The sequence below is a fragment of the Megascapheus bottae genome, chromosome 26 (genome assembly GCF_031878675.1).
Source record: "Megascapheus bottae isolate mThoBot1 chromosome 26, mThoBot2.hap1, whole genome shotgun sequence".
Lineage (NCBI taxonomy): Eukaryota > Metazoa > Chordata > Mammalia > Rodentia > Geomyidae > Megascapheus > Megascapheus bottae.
The window spans coordinates 15,148,188-15,171,086 of record NC_143534.1 but is presented as its reverse complement, the minus strand read 5'-3'; the positions used below and the strand labels follow the sequence as shown (position 1 = coordinate 15,171,086).

At 38.6% G+C, this 22,899-nt stretch overlaps 1 protein-coding gene across 10 annotated transcripts in view; it reads right to left on the bottom strand.

Moving 5' to 3' along the window:
- Mllt10 (MLLT10 histone lysine methyltransferase DOT1L cofactor) overlaps positions 1 to 22,899 on the bottom strand; it is a 121,473-nt gene that overhangs the window by 17,541 nt on the left and 81,033 nt on the right. For all 10 annotated transcript variants that reach the window (XM_090319002.1, XM_090319000.1, XM_090319003.1 and 7 more), the window contains one exon: positions 8,835 to 9,013. In XM_090319002.1, the coding sequence (XP_090175128.1) occupies positions 8,835 to 9,013 (179 nt within the window). The remainder of the gene's footprint in view (positions 1 to 8,834; positions 9,014 to 22,899) is intronic.

Here is a 22,899-nt window from a genome sequence, read left to right as displayed (position 1 = left end):
AGTTATTTCAGAAAACTCTTGAAAGTAACTTCAAAGAACTGAAGCATTCTTCTAACAACATAAACTGAGAAGCTGGAGATCAAAAAGATATGAGACTTTTGACATGTATTAGAGCATGTAAGAGACTATGATGACATACTTGTTATAGCAAGTAATCTCTTACACTCTAGTTCTGGAGAGACTTGTATCCTGACGTCATACTTTGGGCATTCGCCAATTTATTAAGCATAAAAAATGGACTTTTACAATTCACAGAAATAGTATCCATGATGGAGGATCCTGTCCTCCATTTATTTCAGAGGGTATACAGTTCACAAATTCCAATTATATATTTCTTATAAATGCTATGCGTAAATCAGTTTGTACTATAATGTCCTATTGAAAAAATAGCCCTCAATAAAAGTCAATAATTCAACCTAAAGATAATGTTGCATACTTACTATTCATTTGATAGTATGAGAAACATAAGGAGTTTAAGCTACTCATAAAATAAGAGAAAAAAATACAAACCAACGAATAGAAAACGAACAAGTATTACCAGTCCCACATGCGTACAATTGTCTGTGATGCATAACACCGGCTGTGGAGAGCCAGGGCCAATTTACTCCCTTACTGGGGACACAATTCTACAAAGATCAACTAAGCACATAACACATTAGAAGTGGGAAGTTAATCCAAAGGAAGAAGAAAAATCAGGATCTTGAGACCGTGTGTTGGCAGCATGAAGTAGTGATGAACAGCAGGAGACAAGAGGAGTAGGGGAAAGTGCCCAGGACACTGCCAAAGCCCCCACACCTCCATGCAGCAAGAACACAGCCTTCACCTTCAGACTCTGCAGTCATCTGTGCTATGGGTCGGCTGAATCACAACTCATAACCATCTGGAACACCCTTTCCATTCCAACAATCAGTCTCCTGCTCTGCTTTAGTTTCTTAGTAAAAATCAACAGAGCCAACCGTAACCAGAAATAAGTTTTTCTAGGAAAGGTTTCTTCAGCCAGGGGTTTCACAGTAGCTTCTAATTAAATAATGGCACTATTTTTTTATCTAGTCTCCAAATTATTTTAGCATTCCTATTATATTCATTAGACCCAATATACTAAAGACCAAATGACAAAAGAGTTCAGCATAATTGATCGGCATGGTGGTTGTCACAAAGGGAATGGTATAAGCATCCCTAGCATATTCTAAACCAGGAAAAATGTCCCCTTTTGAGGCCATACTGGGACTGAACTCAACTCAGGACCTCATACAAGCTAGGCAGGTGCTCCACCACGTTAGTTCCTCCATTCCTTCCAAGAGCACTTCAGCCTGACCTGCCTGGGCCAGCCTCAAACCATGATCCTCCTTACCTCTACCTCCTAAGGAGCTGGGCTTCCAAACTGGTGGCACACTTCATTCAGCTTGGTAGGTTTGTTTGTTTGAGGTTATGGTTGTTATTAGTTTACAGTAGTTATGCAGGGGAGGGGGTGTTCTTTATCTTTTCACAAGATTATAATTTATTCTGATCAATCTTGTCACTCTCCCTCCCTCACTCTCAGCTTGCTTTGGATAGGACCTTGCTGATTTTGCCCAGCCAACCTGGATCTCACTTCTCTTACCACCCCCGCCCTCCCCGCCCCCCCGCCCCCGCCCAGCTGACACAGGGATGCACCACACTTTTTTCAAAGATAGCTGGCAAAAGTTAACAGCAGGGCTGAGAGTGTGGCCAAGTGGTAGAGTGCTTGCCCAGCATGCAGGGAGCCCCGGGTTCAATTCCTCATTACCACACACACAGAAAAAAGCCATGTCCAAAGTATGCTGTTGGGAAATATGTGTATATTAATTTTCCCTTTATCCCTGTATATAAAAGCTTTTAGTGCCCTTTGCTTCGTAACCCTTGTTTCTCTAGGTTAACATGGACTTCTATCTGTGCCCTTGAATCACTTGGCACTTCACAAGTATTTTTTTTTTTTTTTTGAGTCTTAAACTCATCTTTTTCCATCTCTCCCTCTTAACTCACTCTTTGTTGCTAAGTTGTGGGATCCTTTAAAGCAATGGGGATTTGGGCCCGGGGCACCAACAAAAATGCTATTCCAAATGGCATTTTGGAATTCTAACAAAAATGATGTTCAGAAATCAATGTTCTTTTACACAAACACAACAGTTTTCAAAAGAGAAAAAGGTGCTCAGATTTTTCCCTCCCAAATAGACAGTATTTGGAAACTGGTCATTTATGACAGCATTTTCATCTTAAGATTTTTGTTTTGCCAGTCCTGGGCTTGAGCTCAGAGCTTGGGTACTGTCCTTGGGCTTTCTCAAGGCTACTGCTCTACCACTGGAGCCACAGCACAACTTCTGGCTTTATTAATGCTATTAACAATTTTCTCCTTATACAGTGATATATTTCAAAGATTAAAATGTATTTCTGAGGCCAGGAGTGTGGCCTAGTGATAGAGTGCTTGCTTAGCATGCACCACACACACACAGAAAAAGCTGGAAATGGGGCTGTAGCTCAAGTGGTAGAGCACTAGCCTTGAGAAAGCTCAAAAGTGCCTAGGCCCTGAGTTCAAACCCCAGTTTTCTATGGGTTTTTTTTGGGGGGGGGGGGGCGGGGGGGGAGTATTTCTCACCTATCCCTGCTAATTTACATCTACAAAATCTAACTGTTCAAGAGGGTGAGATCTGGTTATGGAGGATGCAAGCAGCCCAGGCAGACAAATCTAGGACTCTCACGTTCAATTAACCAGGAAAAGGCCAAAAACAGATGGGTGGCTCGAGTGGTAAAGCACCAGTCCTAAGTGGAAAAAGCCAAGCAGGATCAAGTGGTCTAGAGTTTAAGCCCCAATACCAATGTGCACACACATGGGCATATACACTATTTTTTCATGCTCACTTCCACACTAAAAATGAAGTGGTAAAAAGATTAGTATAGATCCTTGAACAAACATGCAAGAGAGACATGCAAATTCACACAGTATTCCATAGTTTTAACTAAATGTAACTCATGCAAATGAGTAAAAAAAATTAAAAACCCTATTTCTTAAACATCAGATGGTATAAAAATGCTTTATTGCACTTTTATATATTCTATAAAATATAGCAATGGTGTAAATCCAGTGTAAGGATTCAAGTGTTTTAAATTCTATTTTTTTCTAATTTGCAAACAGAATATTTAAGCAGAAAATATGAGTGAACATTAGATAGGGACGGAATCATGTGAAGTTTCATCAATTCTCCAGCTTCATTCAAACTTACACTATGAAACCTAACTGATAACAAACCCCATTTCTATGTCAGCGACCACCAGTAAAGCTTTAATGCTCAGCATGTGATGAGAGGTGAAACCAAGTGTGAACAACTTTCTGGTCCCATGGGTATAGTGACTGTTGAAGCTGCCAGGTTCAATTGCATCATTCCACGTTATTCAATGCCCCAAACCGATCCCTAATTGTCAGGGGCTTAATGTATTCAAAACCATTGTTTAGGCTAATGCTGAAATGTTCCACAATTGAGTTTCCAAAAAAAAAAATATATATATATATATATAGTAGGAGGGATTTAAAGTATAGTTAAACTATCACTGAACACTCATGATTGGACAGCAAGACTGTATAGAATAACCAACCAATTCTAAATAGTTTCTTAATTGGCTAATATCTAATCAATGTATCCCTTATGTCCAGGGGCAAATTAGGTACCTAGGAGAAAGACAGCTACTGACATAATTTAGACCGAGAAAAGACTTTGATCACAGCTGAACATAAATTGGCTAGTTAATATATCTACATTAGCATGGAATTAAGAGTTTTCACAGAAAGCATTCACACTGTATTTACTTAATAAAGGAAGTCTTCTAGACCATTTCTTTTCTCACTATTAACTAGGCTGTTTTGTAATGACTGAAATTAATAACCACTAATTCCAGTGTGCTTTATGATCTGTATTTGAGCTTCAAAATATACCTGCATAGCAAGAACGACAGGTATTTAGTGGGTTCCCTCTTTTACACATAAAAAAAAGAGGCTCACAAAAATTAACGGAGTTACCCAAGAGTACACCACGAAGTGTCAAACTTCCTAGAACCCAGAAATTCTGACACAAAATCACTGTCTTTCAAAACAACACCTCACAGCAAAAAAGGCATATATTGGGGAATTCACAATTGCAATAATTGACAGTGTTTAGCAGTACAGATTCCAGATTTTCCCCACCTACCAGATATATGATCTTGCATTGTTGACTAATATTTTTAACATCCAATAGTCAAGTGACATTATGAAAGTTATCAAACTAATTTTTCCCAGAAAGGTCAATTCCATAAAATTATAAGCCATTATGAAACTGTTCAAAGCAGAGGAAATTTTCATTCTCACCATCTCTCCCAACACACACTCCCTGCCAGGTCAACTAAACTTGTGAAAGAAATGTAGGGCTAGGATGTAGCTCAGTGGCAAAGCACTTGCCTAGCAAGTGCAACGTCCTGGGTTCAATCCCCAAAATCAAAAAAGAAAAAACCACCCCCCCCCCAAAAGGAAATTGAAGCGTCTCCTCATATGGAATCAGGCATTATCAGTCATCAACTGAAAAGACTGAGGGCTATCTCTAAGACAGTCCCCCAAAACATACATGTAAGTTACATTACTGGAAAATAGTATATTTAAGGTTGAGGAAAAAATGTCAGAACACTACAAAACTCCAGTCACTAAACCATACTTTAAAATACTAACAGATCTGCATTTTCTAAATCCCTACATACATTGGAAGTTTAGCTAATTCTTATTTTTAAACACTCATTCTTATAGTTAGGAAACAAGCATCTGAATGAAGATGAGTGCCCAAAGCACAACACAAAATGCAAAACATAACACTTTTATTCACTTTTAAACTCTTCTATTTTATAAATCACCCTTCAAACACAAGTATCTGTAGGCTCCCAAAGACAAAGCAGAATACAAGAAGCGGAAAACAGGATATGAAAAGAAACACAGAAAATGAATAGTGCTCCTATAGGAACCAATTTATACTTCTACTCAAGATGAACAGTTGTATGGACAGGAGTTGTCCTAGTAATATTAAGGAAGTGTAATTGTAATTGCATTACTGAGAGATTCTAATGTGGGTTCTCTAATCAGTTATGTGCAAAACAAAAATCACCATAAGAACATCATTAACAATCTTATGTTCAGGCATTCTCGATTTTTCAATAATGTTCTGACTGATGAATCCCAATGTGATTATTTGTGGAAGAAAATACAAACAACAAAAAAAGATTTTAACTTAAGAATATAAAACTCAAATAGACTTTTACAAAGATTTTTTTCCAAACTTGAATTGCAATTAATTTCCTCAATGTGTTAGGCAAGCCAAACAAGCATTCTGTCTACTTTATTTACCATGAAGGTTGAAAAGATAAGTGAATCCCAGAATTTTCATCCTGCTGGCATAAACGTGGCAGTAAAAATGATCACTTTCACCAAACTTTGTAGGGGAAAACATTGGCAAAAAATTATTTCAAATTTAATTTTCTATTCTCTGTTCATATTTGCATTTGACTTTCTTTCCTTTTTTCCTCCATATTCTGGGAACCAACAGTCTTTTGCACATGTACCCAAACATGGTTTTCTATTATAATAGAAAGGTAAGATTTCTACAATTATATTTCAAATACTGGTAATTTCCTTTGACCCACTTATGTTATAATACTGATCTCATTTTATATCAACTGCCTACAAGGCAATCTAAATAAAATGCCAGAATGTAATATGGACTTAGTTAAACTAAGTCCATGCACAGAAGGGTTAAGACAGATGTCATTTAAGAAAACTAAAATTTTCAATTACTCGTTTTAAGAATTCTGTTAATTCTACCTTTGTATATTCTGTATATTTCTGTTTGCACAATGACTAGAATGCTTCACATTTTCACAGTCAATATTGTCTCAAACAGCTAAACTGAAGTAGTTCTGCAGTCGGTTCAGTCGGTTCAACTGAGAGATCAACATGCCTCAGTTGCCTGGAGATTGATGGTTGCTACAGCAGCAGCAGATAAACCAGACTGTGTAAGCTTGAGCTTCAAGGTAGAAAGTATTTACTGCTAGACACAAACACACATGCAGTTGTCTCAGCATGGAGCACATGAATCTAAATGGATCATCCCATTTATAAGAAACTCATCTTTCCAAAACACAGAAAGGGGTAAAAAGTAAAGATTTTAATTGCACTGAATCCTGGATTACTTGAAACTCTGATTTCTTTGTTCTTCAGTTGAATCAGATGTGAGATGGAATTTTCCCTCTAGCTGTAAATTTCTCTTTACAGCCATTTCCCCCATCCACCTCTCCCTATGCCAATTCCTAAACCTACACGCATAATGAATGAGAAGAAATTAGATTTTTGCTTAAGTCAGGCTGGAATTAACCAGAATAATTAAAATGGAATTTTATAAAGACAGAAAAGAAAATGCACTCAGAGGTCATATATGAGAAGTCGTACAAAGATTATCAAGCTTCCAAAATTCACATGGCTATATATAATTTAAAAAGAAGCCAGGTGCAGGGGCTTATGCCTGTAATCCTAGCTACTCAGGAGACTGAGATCTGAGGATCATGGGTTCAAAGCCATCCTGGGCACTAAAGAATGTGAGACTCTTATCCAATTAACCACCAGAAAACGGAAGTGGTGCTGTGACTCAAGGGGGCGTGTAGCCTTGAGCTGAAGAGCTCAGGGATAGTGCTAGTGCCCAGGCCCAGTGTCCAAGCCTCACAACTGACAAAAAAATATATAAAAAAATAAAGAGATCAGACTATTTGTGATAAAAGGAGATAACACTAATAAGTTATTCTTTCATTTATTCTTTCACTCTAATCCCATATTACTATGTGGACACCTCATTTTTCTTCTGGCATAAACTTTCAGTTCCCAAGATGCTATTCTATTACTAATCACTCCATAGATTTTCTGGGCATCACTGTCTGTTATTCATTCTGATATATAGCTTAGTCAGAACGGTGACTGTACTGCATCACCAACACACATGAATTAAAAACAGCCTGGTGTTGTGCTGTGATGTATAGCTAAAAGAAAATGTTGGAAAAGATGCATATAATACATTCTAAGGCCCCATACATTAGAAGTTATGCCTATATCAACATTTTTGCTGTTTCTATTTTGTAGTGTTAACAGTCAGAACCCAGGAGCTCACATACTCTAGGCAAGATGCTTAGCGCTGAGTCACAAAGTTCAAGTACCCCAGTCACAAAGTCCAAGTTTACAGCAAATGATGAACAACTGCCTAACTTAAGTATGGTAACTACCATAAATTTCTAAGACAGCTAAAACTAACCACTAAAGCTTTGGAGAAATGAACTCAGTATTACAGAGAATTTCAAATTAATTTTCAAAATATACACTTCTGGAATCTTAAATTATTTTCTTTGGAAAAAGAGGACAGAGGAGGGAGGGAAGGATAATACTTTTGACCATTTACTGTCCTGTTCATAAAATTCAAGGTTTTATTATTCCTATTTGACTCTTGCTTTTAAAACATTCCTGGCCAGGAATGCAGCTTAGTGGTACAGTGCTTGCCTCGCATGCATGAAGCCCTGGGTTCAATCCTAAGAATCACAAACAGAAAAGACCAGTTGTGGCATTGTGGCTCAAGTGGTAGAATGGTAACCTTGAACAAAAGAGGCTTAGGAACGGTGCCCAGGCCCTGAGTTCAAGCCCCAGGACTAGCAAAACAAACAAACAAACAAACAAACAAGCATTCCTATAGCCTAGGCTATCTTATCAAACTACAGATCTAAAATGAAGTAAAAAGGATAAAGAATATGTATTCACCATTAACTGTAGTAATTATGAACATTCAGTATCTACCTACCACTAGGAGAGAAGCCAGAAAGTATTTTAAGGGTTCACTCACTCATCACTTCCTTTGCTGGTTCTAAAGATTTAAACTTCAAACGATCATGTATTTTTGTGTTTTCTTTAAAAAGCATAAAGTGGGGCCGGGAGTTTGGCCTAATGGTAGAGTGCCTGCCTAGCATGCACGAAGACCCGGGTTCAATTCCTTGGCACCACATACATAGAAAAAAACTGGAAGTGGTGCTGAGGCCCAAGTGGTAGAGCTTTAGCCTTGAGAAAGTCCAAGGACAGTGCTCAGACCCTGAGCTCAAGCCCAGGACTGGCAAGCAAACAAACAAACAAACAAACAAAAAGCATAAAGTGCAAAAATTAGTGCATGCTTTGGGAATCAAACTTTTGAAAGAATAAGCACTTCTCCTGAAATTTGGATTTTTATCATCAGAACAATATGAGAACTTCAGAAACTACAAAGAATTGGATGGTACCACATACTCACTGTCCTGTTTTTATAAAAATCGTGTAAATATGTCTCTTTTTTCACTAATGTGTTCGTACAAGGTAAGCTATTTCACAAACTCCTACAGAAAGCTCTATTTCACTTTTTCTCCTCCAACCAGACTATAAAAATAAAAACGGCTACTCAGGCCAGGCATAGTGGCTCATGTCTGTAATCCCAGCACTCAAGAGGGGGGTTATCAGGAAAACTGAATTTCCAAGCCAGTTCTAAGGCAAACCTGTGTCACTCAGAAAGCTAGGTATATTATTGTGTCTGTGATCCCAGCTATTCCAGGAGGGGGCAGGAGCTTGTGAGTCAAAGCCAGTGCTGGGCAAAAACTCGAGACTTCACCTGAAAATCAACTAAAAGGCAAAAGGAGGGAAGGGTGGCTCAAGAAGTTACAGAACTTGCCTGGCAAATATGAGGCCCTGAGTTCTGACTGTAGTACAGTGTTGGGGGGGAGGGGGGAGATTGTGTGGAATTGTAGTAAGTTACCTGAGTTGTAGCAGCAGCGGGGGCTGCAGATGGTGCAGCTGAAGGAGAGAGAGCTCCCACCTGCTGCAAATGCCCGCACGGCTGCTGAGGCCCGTGAGAGCTGGAGACAGGCGTGCTGGAGCCTGAGCCAGACGCCACATTTGGAAAGGACACTGCTACATCGCTGCTGTTGTAAATGCCTGCAAGACATTTTATTTCAAATAGCTTATAAATCATACTTATCACAGATATACAATAATAATCAATAACCTAGAACATTCATGGTTCTCCCTGATCCCTCCCCCAAAAGTAAATGTTGTTAATGTTTCAAAAATGTAAAATATGTAAGTAAACACTGGCTGTTCCAAGAGAATCCAAATTCAACCTTCCTTTGGCACAATATTTTGGGTCCAAAGACAAAGAAGTTTTGTTAAACATATACTAAGTGTTGTAAGAATTCCTAAAAGCAATGAAAAGGTGCTAAAATAAATACTGAAAAAAAAAATCACTCAGTAAGTCTTTCGTGGTCTTAGAAATCATGATTAAGATCTCAGATGAGAACAGGCCTTGTTCAAGAAAGACTATAGTCACACACTGGTGACAGACACCTGTAATCCTAGCTACTCCAAAGGCTGAGATCTGAGAATCACAGGTTGAACATTCTGGGGGGGACCAGAAAGGAGGGGGGAGAAGGGGATAGAGGGGGGTAGAGGAAGGAAGGGGGAGGGGTAGAGGGAAAAAGAAGGCAAGGGGGGAGAAAGGAGGGGGGGCTAAAATGTAAAAAAAAATTAAAGCACTATTAGGACCAGAATTTAAAATTAGTTGTGCAAATAAAGAATAAGGTATATTCTAGCCAGTTATATGACAATAAACAAGACCTGTGACTGGCTCCTTGGGGAAGAGGGAGAATGAAGACATGATGATGGGGTGGGTGACTAAGTGGTAGCAGCCATTCAACTTCTGAGAGCACAGGATATATAAAAGTAAAGTCAAGGGCTCAAGTGGTACAGCTCCAGCCTTGAACAAAAAAGATTCAATGAGAGTATTGGGGGCGGGGTGGGGGGGGATAATTCAGCCTCTGAAATTCTTTGTTGGTCATGGGGCTTGAACTCTGGGCCTATGTGTTGTCCCTGAACTCTTCGGCTCAAGGCTAGTGCTCTACCACTTGAGCCACAGTGCCACGTCCAGTTTTCCAGTGGTTAACTGGGAGATAAGTGTGTCATAGATTTTAGTGCCTGGGCTGGCATTGAACTGTGATCCTCAGTGCTAAGCCTCCTGAGTAGCTATGATTATAAACATGAGCCGCCAGCACCTGGCTTCTTACATTCTTTTTTATATTTACAATACCTATAGGAACAATTTGATTTATTCATTCTTCAAGTACCTCAGAATTCAGTTTGCCAGTTTTATTCATAAATCCTTAATATCATTATTCAAAATATGTACTATTTGCCTTCAAGAAACTTAGTGGAAAAAAAAAAGACTATTGAAAAAAGGTGTAAAAAGTAGTATGACAGAAATTTACACAAACCCTGACCTACATGAAAGAGTATGGGAGTCAGAATTGATGTTAATGCTATAAGCACTACAGAAAGCAGGAAAGACGACAACTGAAAGAAGAAATAGACAACAGGGCGTAGTGCAAAATCTAAGGACCATCTATGTTCCTTATGTACTAAAGAAGGAGAAAGTGTGGAGCAATAAAGAACATTTACACAGAAAGTACGTTAAAAGTTTAGTGATAAACTTGGGGGGTCAATGGTGAATAAACAAAATCAAGTACAGGCAGTGGCTATAAGCCTCCAATCAAGGTAACTGTAGGCAAGAACCAGGTCCGTGGTACCAAAGAACTAGTTGGACCTGAAAAAGAAAAATGAGCCAACAGTCTGGAATGACTCTTCCAGCATTCCCAAACACGAATAGCAGTTGAGAGCTATCAGTGTTTGGTTTCTATGTACAGGAATAGGACAGCAAGGTATATGCTTTCATTTTATAATGAGCAAACAGAAGTTTACAGAACAAAGTAACTGGTCTACTACTAATCTAATAGGTATCCAGCCAGGATCAGGACTTAAACTCCCAGCTGTCTAGGAGTTCAAAATTAAAAGTATTCCCTAATATTCATTTGAGCCTCAGGGTAATCGTCATGTCTATGCTATTCCTGTGCAACACGGGGATCCATAGTCCAAAGCACAATGTAACCAGCCTGAAATTTAACAACATAACCAGGACTGGAGCCTCAAATCTCCAAGCCAAAATCACTGTGAGTTATGAGAATTTGTGCCTGGAGTTTGGCCTAGTGGTAAGAGTGCTTGCTTAGCATGCACGAAGACCCAGGTTCGATTCCTCAGTACCACATATATAGAAAAAAAGTTGGAAATGATACTGTGGTTCAAGTGGTAGAGCTCTAGCCTTGAGAAAGCCCAAGGTCAGTGCTCAGGCCCAAGAAAACTTGCAGTTACCAGGGTCAGCAGCGTAAGTCTATAATCCTAGCTCTTCAGGAGGCTGAGATCTGAAGATCAAGTTTCTAAACTAGCCCAAACAAGAAAGTCCCACAGAAGCATAATCTCCAATTAACCACCCACAAATGCCGAAAGTGGCTCAAGTGGCAGAACACTAGCCTTAAGGGGGAAAAAAAATCTTAGAACATTACCCAGGCCCTGAGTTCAAGCCCTAGGACTGGCACCCAAAAATACTGCTGTTGGTCTACACTAAAAATTGTAAATGTTAGAGTCCAGTCCCCCCAATATTAGGGTCCGTGATCAAAGGAACAAGTCTGACACAAAAGCGGAAGTTAAGCAGAGTTTTATTCAGCTCTTAGCATCGAGAACCATACTGACCTCGACCAGTCTCTAAGATGTGAGTGAGAGAGTGACCCCGCCTAATCTTACAGGCTACTTTAATAGGCCACCAGCCATGTGGTTGGGCTGGGCCATACACAGGTAGCCAATGGAATCTCAACATACTTGAGTGATGGTTGAACTGACCTATCATCTCAGGTGGGCTTCTGGCGCACTGCTCTGACTACAAAGGAAAGGGAGGGAGTTTCCTGGTAGGCCAAGGGGGTAGGGTGGGGGAGGAATTCTGGTAACTCCATCTGGTTTAACTGCTTTTGTAATCTGAGCAGTTATCAGGGATTTTATAGCGCCCCCCCCCCCCCCCGCCTTAAGTACTCCTTTGTCATGAAGATGGGAAATGCCTATAGGGACTGGATTTTGGGGGAAGTCAAGAAAGGGGTCCCTTCAGTAAATGCTGGTTAGAAATGTAGACATTTCACATTAAAAAGTCTAGAATTCTAGTTTCCCTCACACAACCCAGCCTGCTCCTGATAAGGACACCAGTAAAATTCAAGGAACAAAACCAGACATCCCAAAGAAAGTTCTCACAATAATCAAGAGAAAAGGGTCAGAGATAAAACTTTCAAGAACATTATCATTTAAAGGATAGCAAAACTAAGAGTACAAAAGACAAATGTAGAAAACTCAGATTCTAGAAACCCTCTGAAAAGAATTTGAAAGGTAAAGGTCAAACTTACAGGTCAATTATGCTAAGGGAAGAAAGTTTTACTGGGTGTGACTATTCTGGCTCTTTTAAGATGATTAGTCAGGACAGAAACAAGCATGCTAATGAAGAGTATAAACTCTTAAATAAAAGAACAGGCACAAACCTAAGATGCACAAAAGTTATTAGCTGGGAGTCAGTGGCTAGCACTGACATCTGAGGACCACTGTTTGTAACCAGCTAGGGCAGAAAAGTCTCTAAGACACTTAACTACCAAAAAAACAGTGGTGAGGCACTATTTTTTTTTTTTTTTTTTGGCCAGTCCTGGATCTTGAACTCAAGAGTCTCAACACTGTCCTTGGACTTTCTCAAGGCTAGCACTCTACCAGTTGAGCCACAGCACCATTTCTGGCTTTTTCTGTGTATGTGCTACCGAGGAATTGAACCCAGGGCTTAGTGCATGCTAGGCAAGCACTCTACCACTAGGCTACAGGGCTGTCTCCTGAGGCACTAACTCTTGAGGGGCGGGGCCTTAGGGACAATGAGTTCCAAGGCCCAAGTTGGACACCTAATAAATTAATTAAAAGTTAATTATTTCAACAGCTCATTCAACAAATATTAGCTTTCTCTTTAAAAAAAAGGTAACCCCTATGACTGCTACCAACTGGACTGAAATGAGTACAGTGGGCAAGAGTGAGCCTTTAGGAAACTATTTCCTATACTAGATGGAAAGTTATGCTCCTCTTGACTAAGATGGAAAAAGATGAATCTGCAGGGCATCTAAAAGTTGCAATCTTCCAAACCTGATTATCACTTCATAATGATTATCAAGGGTAGAGGGTAAAGAAAACTTTTGAGTTTTGACAGGTTCCCAGCTAGTGTCAGTGAATGAGAAGATAAAAAGGAAAAAGACTGCTTTGTTTGCTTTCTTGTTAAATGATACTGGGGTTTGTACTAAGGGCCTCCGCCTCCCACTTGCTATGTAGGTACTCCATCACTTGATCTAAGTTCCTCTCCCCATCTAGTTACTTTTATGATAGACTTCTGTTTTGGCCTGCAGTTGGCACCATATCTGGCCTAGATCGGTGACTCGATTTCCACCTCCAGAATAGCTAAGATTACTAGAGCATGTGCCACCACATGAAGCCTCCAGGCTTTTAACACTAGCAGGTGGTATGATCTGCATAACACATGTATTTGAGAAGCCAAACCACAGATTTGGGACCAGCCTAGACAGTACAATAAGTCTCTATTTCAAATAAATAAATAAGCAAGCAAACAAACAAAATGACCTAGGATGACGTCTTGAGGACCTCGAACATTTCAAGGATTGTTTGTGTAAGAACCTGGAGAAAGAAAAAATCAGTTCTGTCGAATATTACCCAGAAGCCCAGTTAATGAACACACTGAAAATACCTAGTGAGTTGAGAATCAAGAGAACAGATCAAAATCTTAACAACAGTATGGTGTGGGTAAATGCTAACAGAACACTGCTTCAACTCGTTTTAATTACTATCCAATGTAATATATAAAATTAAATGTACAAAACAATAGCTGCCTAATAAGATCAGAGTCACTATTCTAAGCCATGCTTCCCAGTTTCATACTGCAGGAGATCAAATCAATATCATACCAAGTGTTCCTTGTTCAGTAAAACAACCAAAGTGAACAAATTCAACAGTCTGGGAGAATATTTAACAAGGTAAACAATCAAACCTGATGTTGGTCCTTTACCAGCACCCCAAGAAAATGAATATTCTTCTTTAGAAGGCTAACATAAGAAAGTATGCAAATAATGTAACCTCTTTGAACTTCATGTAGCTCATCTAGGAAGTGGGGATGCAGCCCGTGATTTCACTGTGCTGGTGCAAGGGTTATTTAAAACATGTAAAGCCTAAAGTAAAACGTGTGTCCTGCCATGAACACTATGTATAATAATCCACAGCAAAACCGTATTATTAAATATAAAGTAGTATGTATTAATGCTACCTTAATGTCCCTTCCCTTCAGCAACTAATGAATAAATACATATTTTTCTTTAGTTTCCCCTTTTTAGATTATGGAATGTGTCTCCATAAAATTAATGCAATCATTACTAAAAGAAGATTTTTTAAAAATACAATTGTGCCCAAATCTAGATAGGCGCACTTTACATGTTAGGCTGCTTTATCTTACAAAAATAATTCTTTACTAATTACATATTGCTTCTTTCAGTGATTTCTACAATAACATTACAAAACTTGAAGAAATTACCCAGAAACATTGTGGAAATTTTAGTGTATTTTCAACCTTAGTGCACAGTTTACAGTTTTGTTCTATATGTCCTACATTAAATACAGAAGTCTTAATTCTGTATACCTTTCATAGTCGTCCCTTGTTTCTGTAAGGTTATATTCCCAAATCCCAAGAGATGCCTAAAACTGGAAATAGTGCAAGCCTCTAGATTCTGTTTCTTCTTTTCTTTGATTTTTGGTCTTCTCCTTAGTTCTGGTATTTATTAGGGATTGAACTCAGGACCTCATACTTGTCTGGCTTTCTAATTGATAGGTGGCACTCTACCACTTCAAGCCACAATTTGGCTGTTAACTGAAAACACCTTGCAGAATTTTCTGCCTAGGCTGGCTTTGAACCGTAATACCCAGATCTTAACTTCCTCAGTGGCTAGGAATACAGGTCAGACACCTATACCCAACTTGATAGGATTATTTTTCCCAATATACTTGCAATATGGTCAGACAGTACCACACTGAATCTATCCTTCCATGTTTATGTCCTGATTACCTGCTTTCCAACACTACTCTTACACTTTGGGACCATTACTAAGTCAAATAAGGTTACATAAACATCAGTACATGCAATACCATGATAGTTAATCTGACTAAGATCTGAGCAACAGGGGCCGGGAGTTTGGTCTAGTGGTAGAGTGCTTGCTTAGCATGCATGAAGACCAGGATTCGATTCCTCGGTATCACATATATAGAAAAAAGCCCGAAGTGATACTGAGGCTCAAGTGGTAGAGTTCTAGCCTTGGGAAAATCCAAGGACGGTGTTCAGGCCCTGAGCTTAAGCCCAGGACTGGCAAACAAACAGACAAACAAACAAAAAAAAAAGATTTGAGCAACAAACTTAAGAACTTAACATGTGGCAAAAAAGCTAGTAGTCATTCTATTTTCTAGTTCAGAACACACATGTATGTTCACTCCTAACTGATCCAGAAGTGAGAAAGAAATTAGATTAGAGTTTTAGAGAATTATTATACATCAAACAACAAAGGTCTCGTATTTTTCCTTCCCTTAACACTTATGTAGAATATAGACTTAATAATCAAAGACCTAGGCATCTAGACCCTGGTAAACAGTTTTCAAAATGTAAAGCCCATCTACTATGTCTTAAGACAATATGACAAATCAAAACAAGTATAAAAATATGAACACTAATAATATGATTCATACTAAGTACCAACAAAGACTGTGATTAAATCCTCTCAAGAAATAATTTTTCTAACTACAAATCTCTATGTTGTAATGGGAAGGTTTCCAAGATATCCTGGTATTAATTTAACATTATTACTTCTAGAAATCCATGCTTGAGTTTGGCACATATCTACAAATTTAAGATCCTGCTTTGTTAGTATAGAATTACTATCTCTACCTAAAGAAATCACACACTTTAATTTTAACATTTTTATTTAATCACCAATTCTGAAAAGCTACCATGTCAGATAAGTTGAGACATTTAAGGAAAAAGGGTGGGGTGGAGAGGGGAGGATCAATTACAGTTAAAGTCCAAAAACTCTAAATAAATTTTAAAAGTCTGCAACACTGTAAGCAGAACATTAAGGCAATTATCCCATAATTAGTTCAAAAGTAATTTTTATACAATTAATTTCTATTTATATTATTCCCATCTGAGTAAAAATGGTTCAGGTTGTGACTCTTATACTGGATGCAAAGAAAAGATCATTTTCCTTTGTAGCAGTTAACATATTAAAAACTAATCATTTTACTCCCAGTAGCTGAGCCACCACCAAATGTTAATATCTATTTTAAAGGAACCAATTGAATTCTGTCTCCCTGTCTTAGGTCTTGGCCTTGGTTTATTTTCCTTCAATGAACTGCAGGACACTCTAACCCTTTACCACTATGCTTTATAATCTCCCATCATGCTATGATCTAAACCTATGTTTTCCTCTTACCAAGTGATATACAATTTTGCATACATTAGAACAAACTTAGCCTATGGTATCCTGGGCTAACCCCAATCCCAAATGAGTCTGTAGTTTAGTGAGGAATAATCACCACAAATAAACTAGAAAGAACTGAAGGGAAATAATAATAGAACAGTAAGTTGAAAACCATTGGAGCATAAAAGTAACATGTCATCTTCCTATACCTGTATTACTTGGTCCATCACTATCTAAATGAAGAAGTTAAATATTAAGATCATGAAATCTAAATTATCTTCATCAAACTGCCTGGTTCCAAGGTACAATCACAAAACCAAACATGAGTACCCTGATATTAAGGCATCATTCTTCATGAGCATTTCTAACAAGTTCTCCCTCCACATGTGCTTGACTAGGTACAACAAACTACACAACCAAAATCTAAATCATGCATTTCGTAGAGAAGGACACAGCATTATCTTGTAGCTTTGACTGGTACAGTGTAAAGTTAAGAGAAGAAGAGTATAGACTTTAGGCAAGAACCAGGTTACAAAAAACTATATACAACAGGCTAAGGACTATGACTTTTACAACCTCGCCCACCTCTAATACTAGAAACCTCTTAATACATTATGAATTTTAGGTAGACTAGAATTGGTAGCATCTAGAGAAGGGGATAGATAACAGAATAAAGGATAAGAAGCTCTTGAAAGAGTTCAAAGGACAAAGTATGTAAGACTTAGCCAAGTAATAGGAACTGGCATTCTTTAGTAAGGAAACTAAGAGTAAATTTAGGCTAATTTCCTAGTCCAAGTCTACTTTAGGCAGTGGTATACTGTTGGGAGCCAGAGTAGAATCAAATTGTACCTTGATTTGCATCAGACCATGGCTTTATTGTCTTATAGTTGTATGGCCTTATTCTGTTTAAATTACCTGAGATTTACCATATGAATGTAACAGCTGGAAGTTCCCTGGTTTCAAGAAGGGATATAAGCTGGAGTTGACAATAAACGAGGCAGTCTTTACTTGGGCTGCAGACATCCCGGATCCGGTGTGTCTGTCTTTCTTCTATTTTTTCCTAGTCCTTGCCCCCTATTTCAGGAACCCCAATCTGCGAACCCTGGTTTGCTGCCGGCTGGCCCCGGCAGTATACCATACAGAGATCAATGGAAAGAACTGTGAAACTTAAAAGATTTTGGCAAGTCTGAATCTGGAACTCAAGAGAAAAGTCTAAATAGGAAGCATGGATTCAGGAAAGATAGGTAATGAATATAATAAATGTGAGGATGTTTGAAGCTGTACGCATGCATAAGGTTTTCGATAGAATGTGCATAGGATCCAAAGCAATAGGGTAAAATTCTACAAGAATCCTACATCATCATTAAGGATACTTATACAGTTGGCGTAGTACACCTGCCTCTTAATACTAGCAGCTGGGAGAAGGAGGCAAGAGATCCCAAGTTGCAGGCTGGCCTCAGCTGCAACATCCTGGGTTTGTTTCCCAGACCCAAAAAAGACAAAAAAAAAAAATAGTACTGTGGCTCAAGTGGTAGTGTGGTAGCCTTGAGCTGAAAACCTCAGGGACAGGACCCAGGCCCAGAGTCCAAATCTCACTACTGATCGCGCTGCACTGAAAAGGGGGTGGAGGCATTACCAAAATAAAAAGAATTATAAGACAATTCTGCGAATATTGTGCCAGGTAATTGAGTGATGCAGAAGAACCTGGGAAATCTTGATGAAGAACCACAACTGCCAGGCACTGATGGCCCCTCCTGTAATCTTAGCTGCAAAAGGCTGAGATTAGCGGGTCACTGTTTGAAATCAGCCTGGGCAGAATAACTTGTAAGGATTTAATCTCCAGTGAACCACCAAAAAGACAGAAGTAGAACTGTGACTCAAGTGACAGAGCACTAGTCTTAAGCAAAAATGTTCAGTGACTACCCAGCTGTGACTTCATGCCCTAGTAACAGGGAAAAAAGGAAATCTTACACAAAAATGGGAACTATGAATACACTTAAAACAAAGAGCCCAAGGAGTTAACGAATTTCCATAGCCTATTAAAGACACCAATGAAAAACTCACAGCTGACTTTATTGTTAACACTAAAAAATTAAATTTCTTCTGTAAGTTAAGTAACAGGAGAGGGTGTATGCTCTCACCAATTCTACTTAGCATTATATTGAGCTAGGATAGAGTATTTCAATACAAGAGGAAAAGAGATTGGTTGGAGACCACCTACAGAATACTGTAAAAATTTTGAACATTACTGAACTTAAAAATTAGGATCAGGGAGGGCCAGGAGTTTAGCCTAGTGGTAGAGTCCTTGCCTAGCATGCACAAAGACCCAGGTTCGATTCCTCGGTACCACATACATAGAAAAAAGCCGATGTTGAGGCTCAAGAGGTAGAGTTTCTAGCCTTGAGAAAGTTCGAGGACAGTGCTCTGGCCCTGACCTCAAGCCCAGGAATGGTAAAAACAAAAATTTTAAATTAAAAAATTTTAAAAAAATTAAGATTGCCAGAGCAATAAGGCAAGAGAAGGACATCAAAGGGATCCACATAGGGTAAGAAGAAATTAAACTATCCCTATTCTCAGATGACATGATCCTCTGTCTGAATGACCCAATAAGCTCCACTTCCAAACTCCTAGAATTAATAAGCCACTTTAGCAAAGTGGCAGGATACAAAATTAACCTGCAAAAGTCCATAACCTTCTTCTTTGCCAACAATACAGAAACAGAAGGCAAAATCAAGAAAATGATCCCATTTGCAGTAGCCCCCAAAAGAATAAAATACTTAGGAATTAACTTAACCAAACATATAAAGGAATTATTTAATGAAAACTATAAAAGCCTAACCAAAGAAATTAAAGACGACACCAGGAAATGGAAAGACATCCCATGCTCATGGGTAGTGAGAACCAATTATAGTGAAAATGGCCACACTACCAAAATAGATATACAAATTCAACGCAATCCCCATCGAAGTCCCAAAGACATTCTTTACTGAAATAGAAGATACAATTCAAAGGTTCATATGGAACAAGAAAAGACCTAGAATAGCCAAAACAATTCTAGGCAAAAAGAGGAATGCTGGTAGTATAACAATACCAGACTTCAAACTCTACTGTAGAGCCAAAATAACAAAAACAGTATGGTATTGGCATAAAAATAGACCAGAAGATCAATGGAACACAAAATCCAGGAATAAAACCACATACCTATAGTCAACTTGTATTTGACAAAGGAGCCAAAGATATACAGGGGAACAAACACAGTCTATTCAGTTATTGATGTTGGTAAAACTGGGCAGCCACATACAGAAAACTAAAAATTGACCCTAGCCTTTCACCATACACAAGCATTAACTCAAAATGGATCAAAGACCTCAACATCAGACAGGAAACCTAGTTTCAAGGTGTAGCAGTTTCAGCTACACGATAGAGTTGGAGAGACAGTGAAACAAATAGGCACAAGCAAAAACATCCTGAACAGAATCCCAGGGTCACAACTGATTGGAGAGAGACTTGATAAATGGGACCACCTAAAAATAAAAGTTTCTGAACAGATAAAAGCATAGCTACTAAAGTAGAAAGGCAGCTAACCAACTGGGAAAAGATATTTACCTATAATACATCAGACAAATGCTTAATATCCAGTATCTACAGGGAACTCAAGAAACTAATCCCCCCACCCCATCCAACAAACCAATCACTAAATGGGCAAGGGAACTAGAGAGAGACTTATCAAAAGAAAAGGTCAAAATGGCAGAAAAGCATATGAGAAAATGCTCATCATCCATGGTCATAAAGGAAATGCAAACAGAAACAACCCTAAGATACCACCTTACCCCAATAAGAATGACCAAGACTTTGAACTCAAACAATGACAGATGCTGGCAGGGTTGTGGAGAAAAAGGAACCTTACTGCACTGCTGGTGGAATTGTAAGCAAGTTCAGCCACTCTGGAAAGCAGTGTGGAGGTTTCTTAAAGAACTGAAAATAGACCTTCCCTATGATCCCACCATACCACTCCTGGGCATCTACCCTGAACATCATAACCCAGGATATAAGGACACCTGCTCAGCTATGTTTATCTCTGCACTATTCACAATAGCCAGGCGATGGAAACAATCCACATGCTGCAAATGAATGGACACAAAAAATGTGGTGCATATATATATATATATATACACACACACATACATACATACATACACACACACACACACACACACACACACACACACAATCAAATTTACATAGCCAACAGACAAAATAATGGCATTCTCAGGGAAGTGGATGAATCTAGAGCGAATCATGTTGAGACAAGTCAAGACCAAAGGAACAAAAGGAAGTCAAGACCACAGGAACAAAAGGTACATGGTATCTTTAATATGCAGCTATTAGATCCAAACAGTACAAGAGCAAGGACTCAATACTCGCATACCCAATGCTATGGACATGGTATTGGAAATATAAACACAACTACATAGACATAAAAATCTATGACTCTATAGACACAATGTTTTATTACATAGCTTAATATGAATCTATGACATACAAACCCTCAGCCTAATTTTATGTTCTAAAATCTAAGTGCCAGTGATTGTATATAGAGATTCTCTTCTTGAATATTTGTTTGTTAAACACATCATTTGAAATACGATGTAAAAAATCAATGTTATTAAAATAAATAATTAGTTTAAAAAATTAAAGATCAGGGGCCGGGAGTTTGGCCTAGTGGTAGAGTGCTTGCCTGGCATGCACTAAGACCCAGGTTCGATTCCTAGGTACCACATACATAGAAAAAAGCCAGAAGTGGTGCTGAGGCCCAAGTGGAAGAGCTCTAGCCTTGAGAAAGTCCAAGTACAGTGCTCAGGCCCTGAGCTCAAGTCCAGGACTGGCAAAAAAAAAAAAAAAAAAAAAAAAAAAAAAAAATATATATATATATATATATATATATATGATCAATCAGCACCAAGCTGCAGATAGACACAGCAAGAAATCCTAGTGTTGCACAATCAAGATTGCAGAGAGTAATGATAACATGCGTACCAAAAAACTAGAAAGGATTTTGAAAGTTTTCACCATAAAGAAATGATGCTTATCAAGAGGTAGGGCAATACCCTAGAGCTGAAGAGTTCAGGGACAGTGCCCAGGCCCAGGGGGTAGGGCGTTAGCCTTAAGCTAAAGAGCTCAGGGATACCGCCCAGGCCCAGAGTTCAAGTCCCATGACTAAGGAAAGAGGTTGGGGGGATGGGGAGGGGGGAGGGAGGGAGGGAGGGAGGGAGGGAGGGAGGGAGGGAGGGAGAGAGGGAGAGAGGGAGGGAGGGAGAGGGAGGGAGGGAGGGAGGGAGAGGGAGGGAGGGAGGGAGGGAGGGAGAGGGAGGGAGAGAGAGAAAGGAGGGGGGAGAGGGAGAGGAAGAGAGAGGAAGAAATGATGCCTGTTTGAGGGGCCAGGTATGTTTGTTGTTGTTTTGCCAGTCCTAACAAGAGTTCAACATTACAGTGTGTATATGTACCAAAACATGTTACTCTATTAATAATTAGATTTGTATGTTTCAGCTAAGACAGCTGCTATGTGTAATTACCACATTAAGAAAAAGGGAAAAAAATACTTTTTAAAAAAAGGAGAAATTCTCAGAGTAAAAAATCATTCACTCCTTTAATTCACTTCATTTGTCTTTACATTATGTGATATATGCATTATGTAATTTTTGCATTATTACACTGCAAACTGGTAACAAATTAAGGAAGGTACATTAATAAAATAAGCAAAATTTTATAAGGAAAATATGCAGAAGCTATTTGGAATCACATAGCCTTGAGAACTAAATGAGATAAATCAGATGATAAAGAAAGTCAAGAAAAAAAATGCCACTAATTTTTTAATGTTGATATCAAAAAGGAAGGTCCTTGTATGAAACTGAAAACATTTTTGCAGAATCATCTTTATAATTTATAGTAACAACCATCACTGTTAAAGTGAGACCTGATGCATTTTTGACTTGTGTACTGATCCAACCTAGAAGATGCACTATATAAGATCTAGTCCAAACTAGATGCAATTTTAAAGTTGATTTTCCAGTTATTCAATATATAAAGCAGAGAAAAATAAAAGTATTCAAATGAGCTAAAACAAAATTCACATACCAAGCTGTAGTTAGAGCAGCAAATTAGAGCTATAAGTACTAATTATTAACTGCAAAAAACATATCAAGGGAACCAGACAAACTATTTGCAAAAGACTTACAGAAACTTAGGGCAACTATTATCATTCTGCCTTACAAGAAACAATAAAAGCCCTATTAGTAAACTGAATGGACCTATCATACTCCTGTAGGCAGTATGCAGAGTTTTCACCAATATGCTAAACAAGAGACTCACTGCAGCAATGGATTCCCTCTAATCAATAGGACA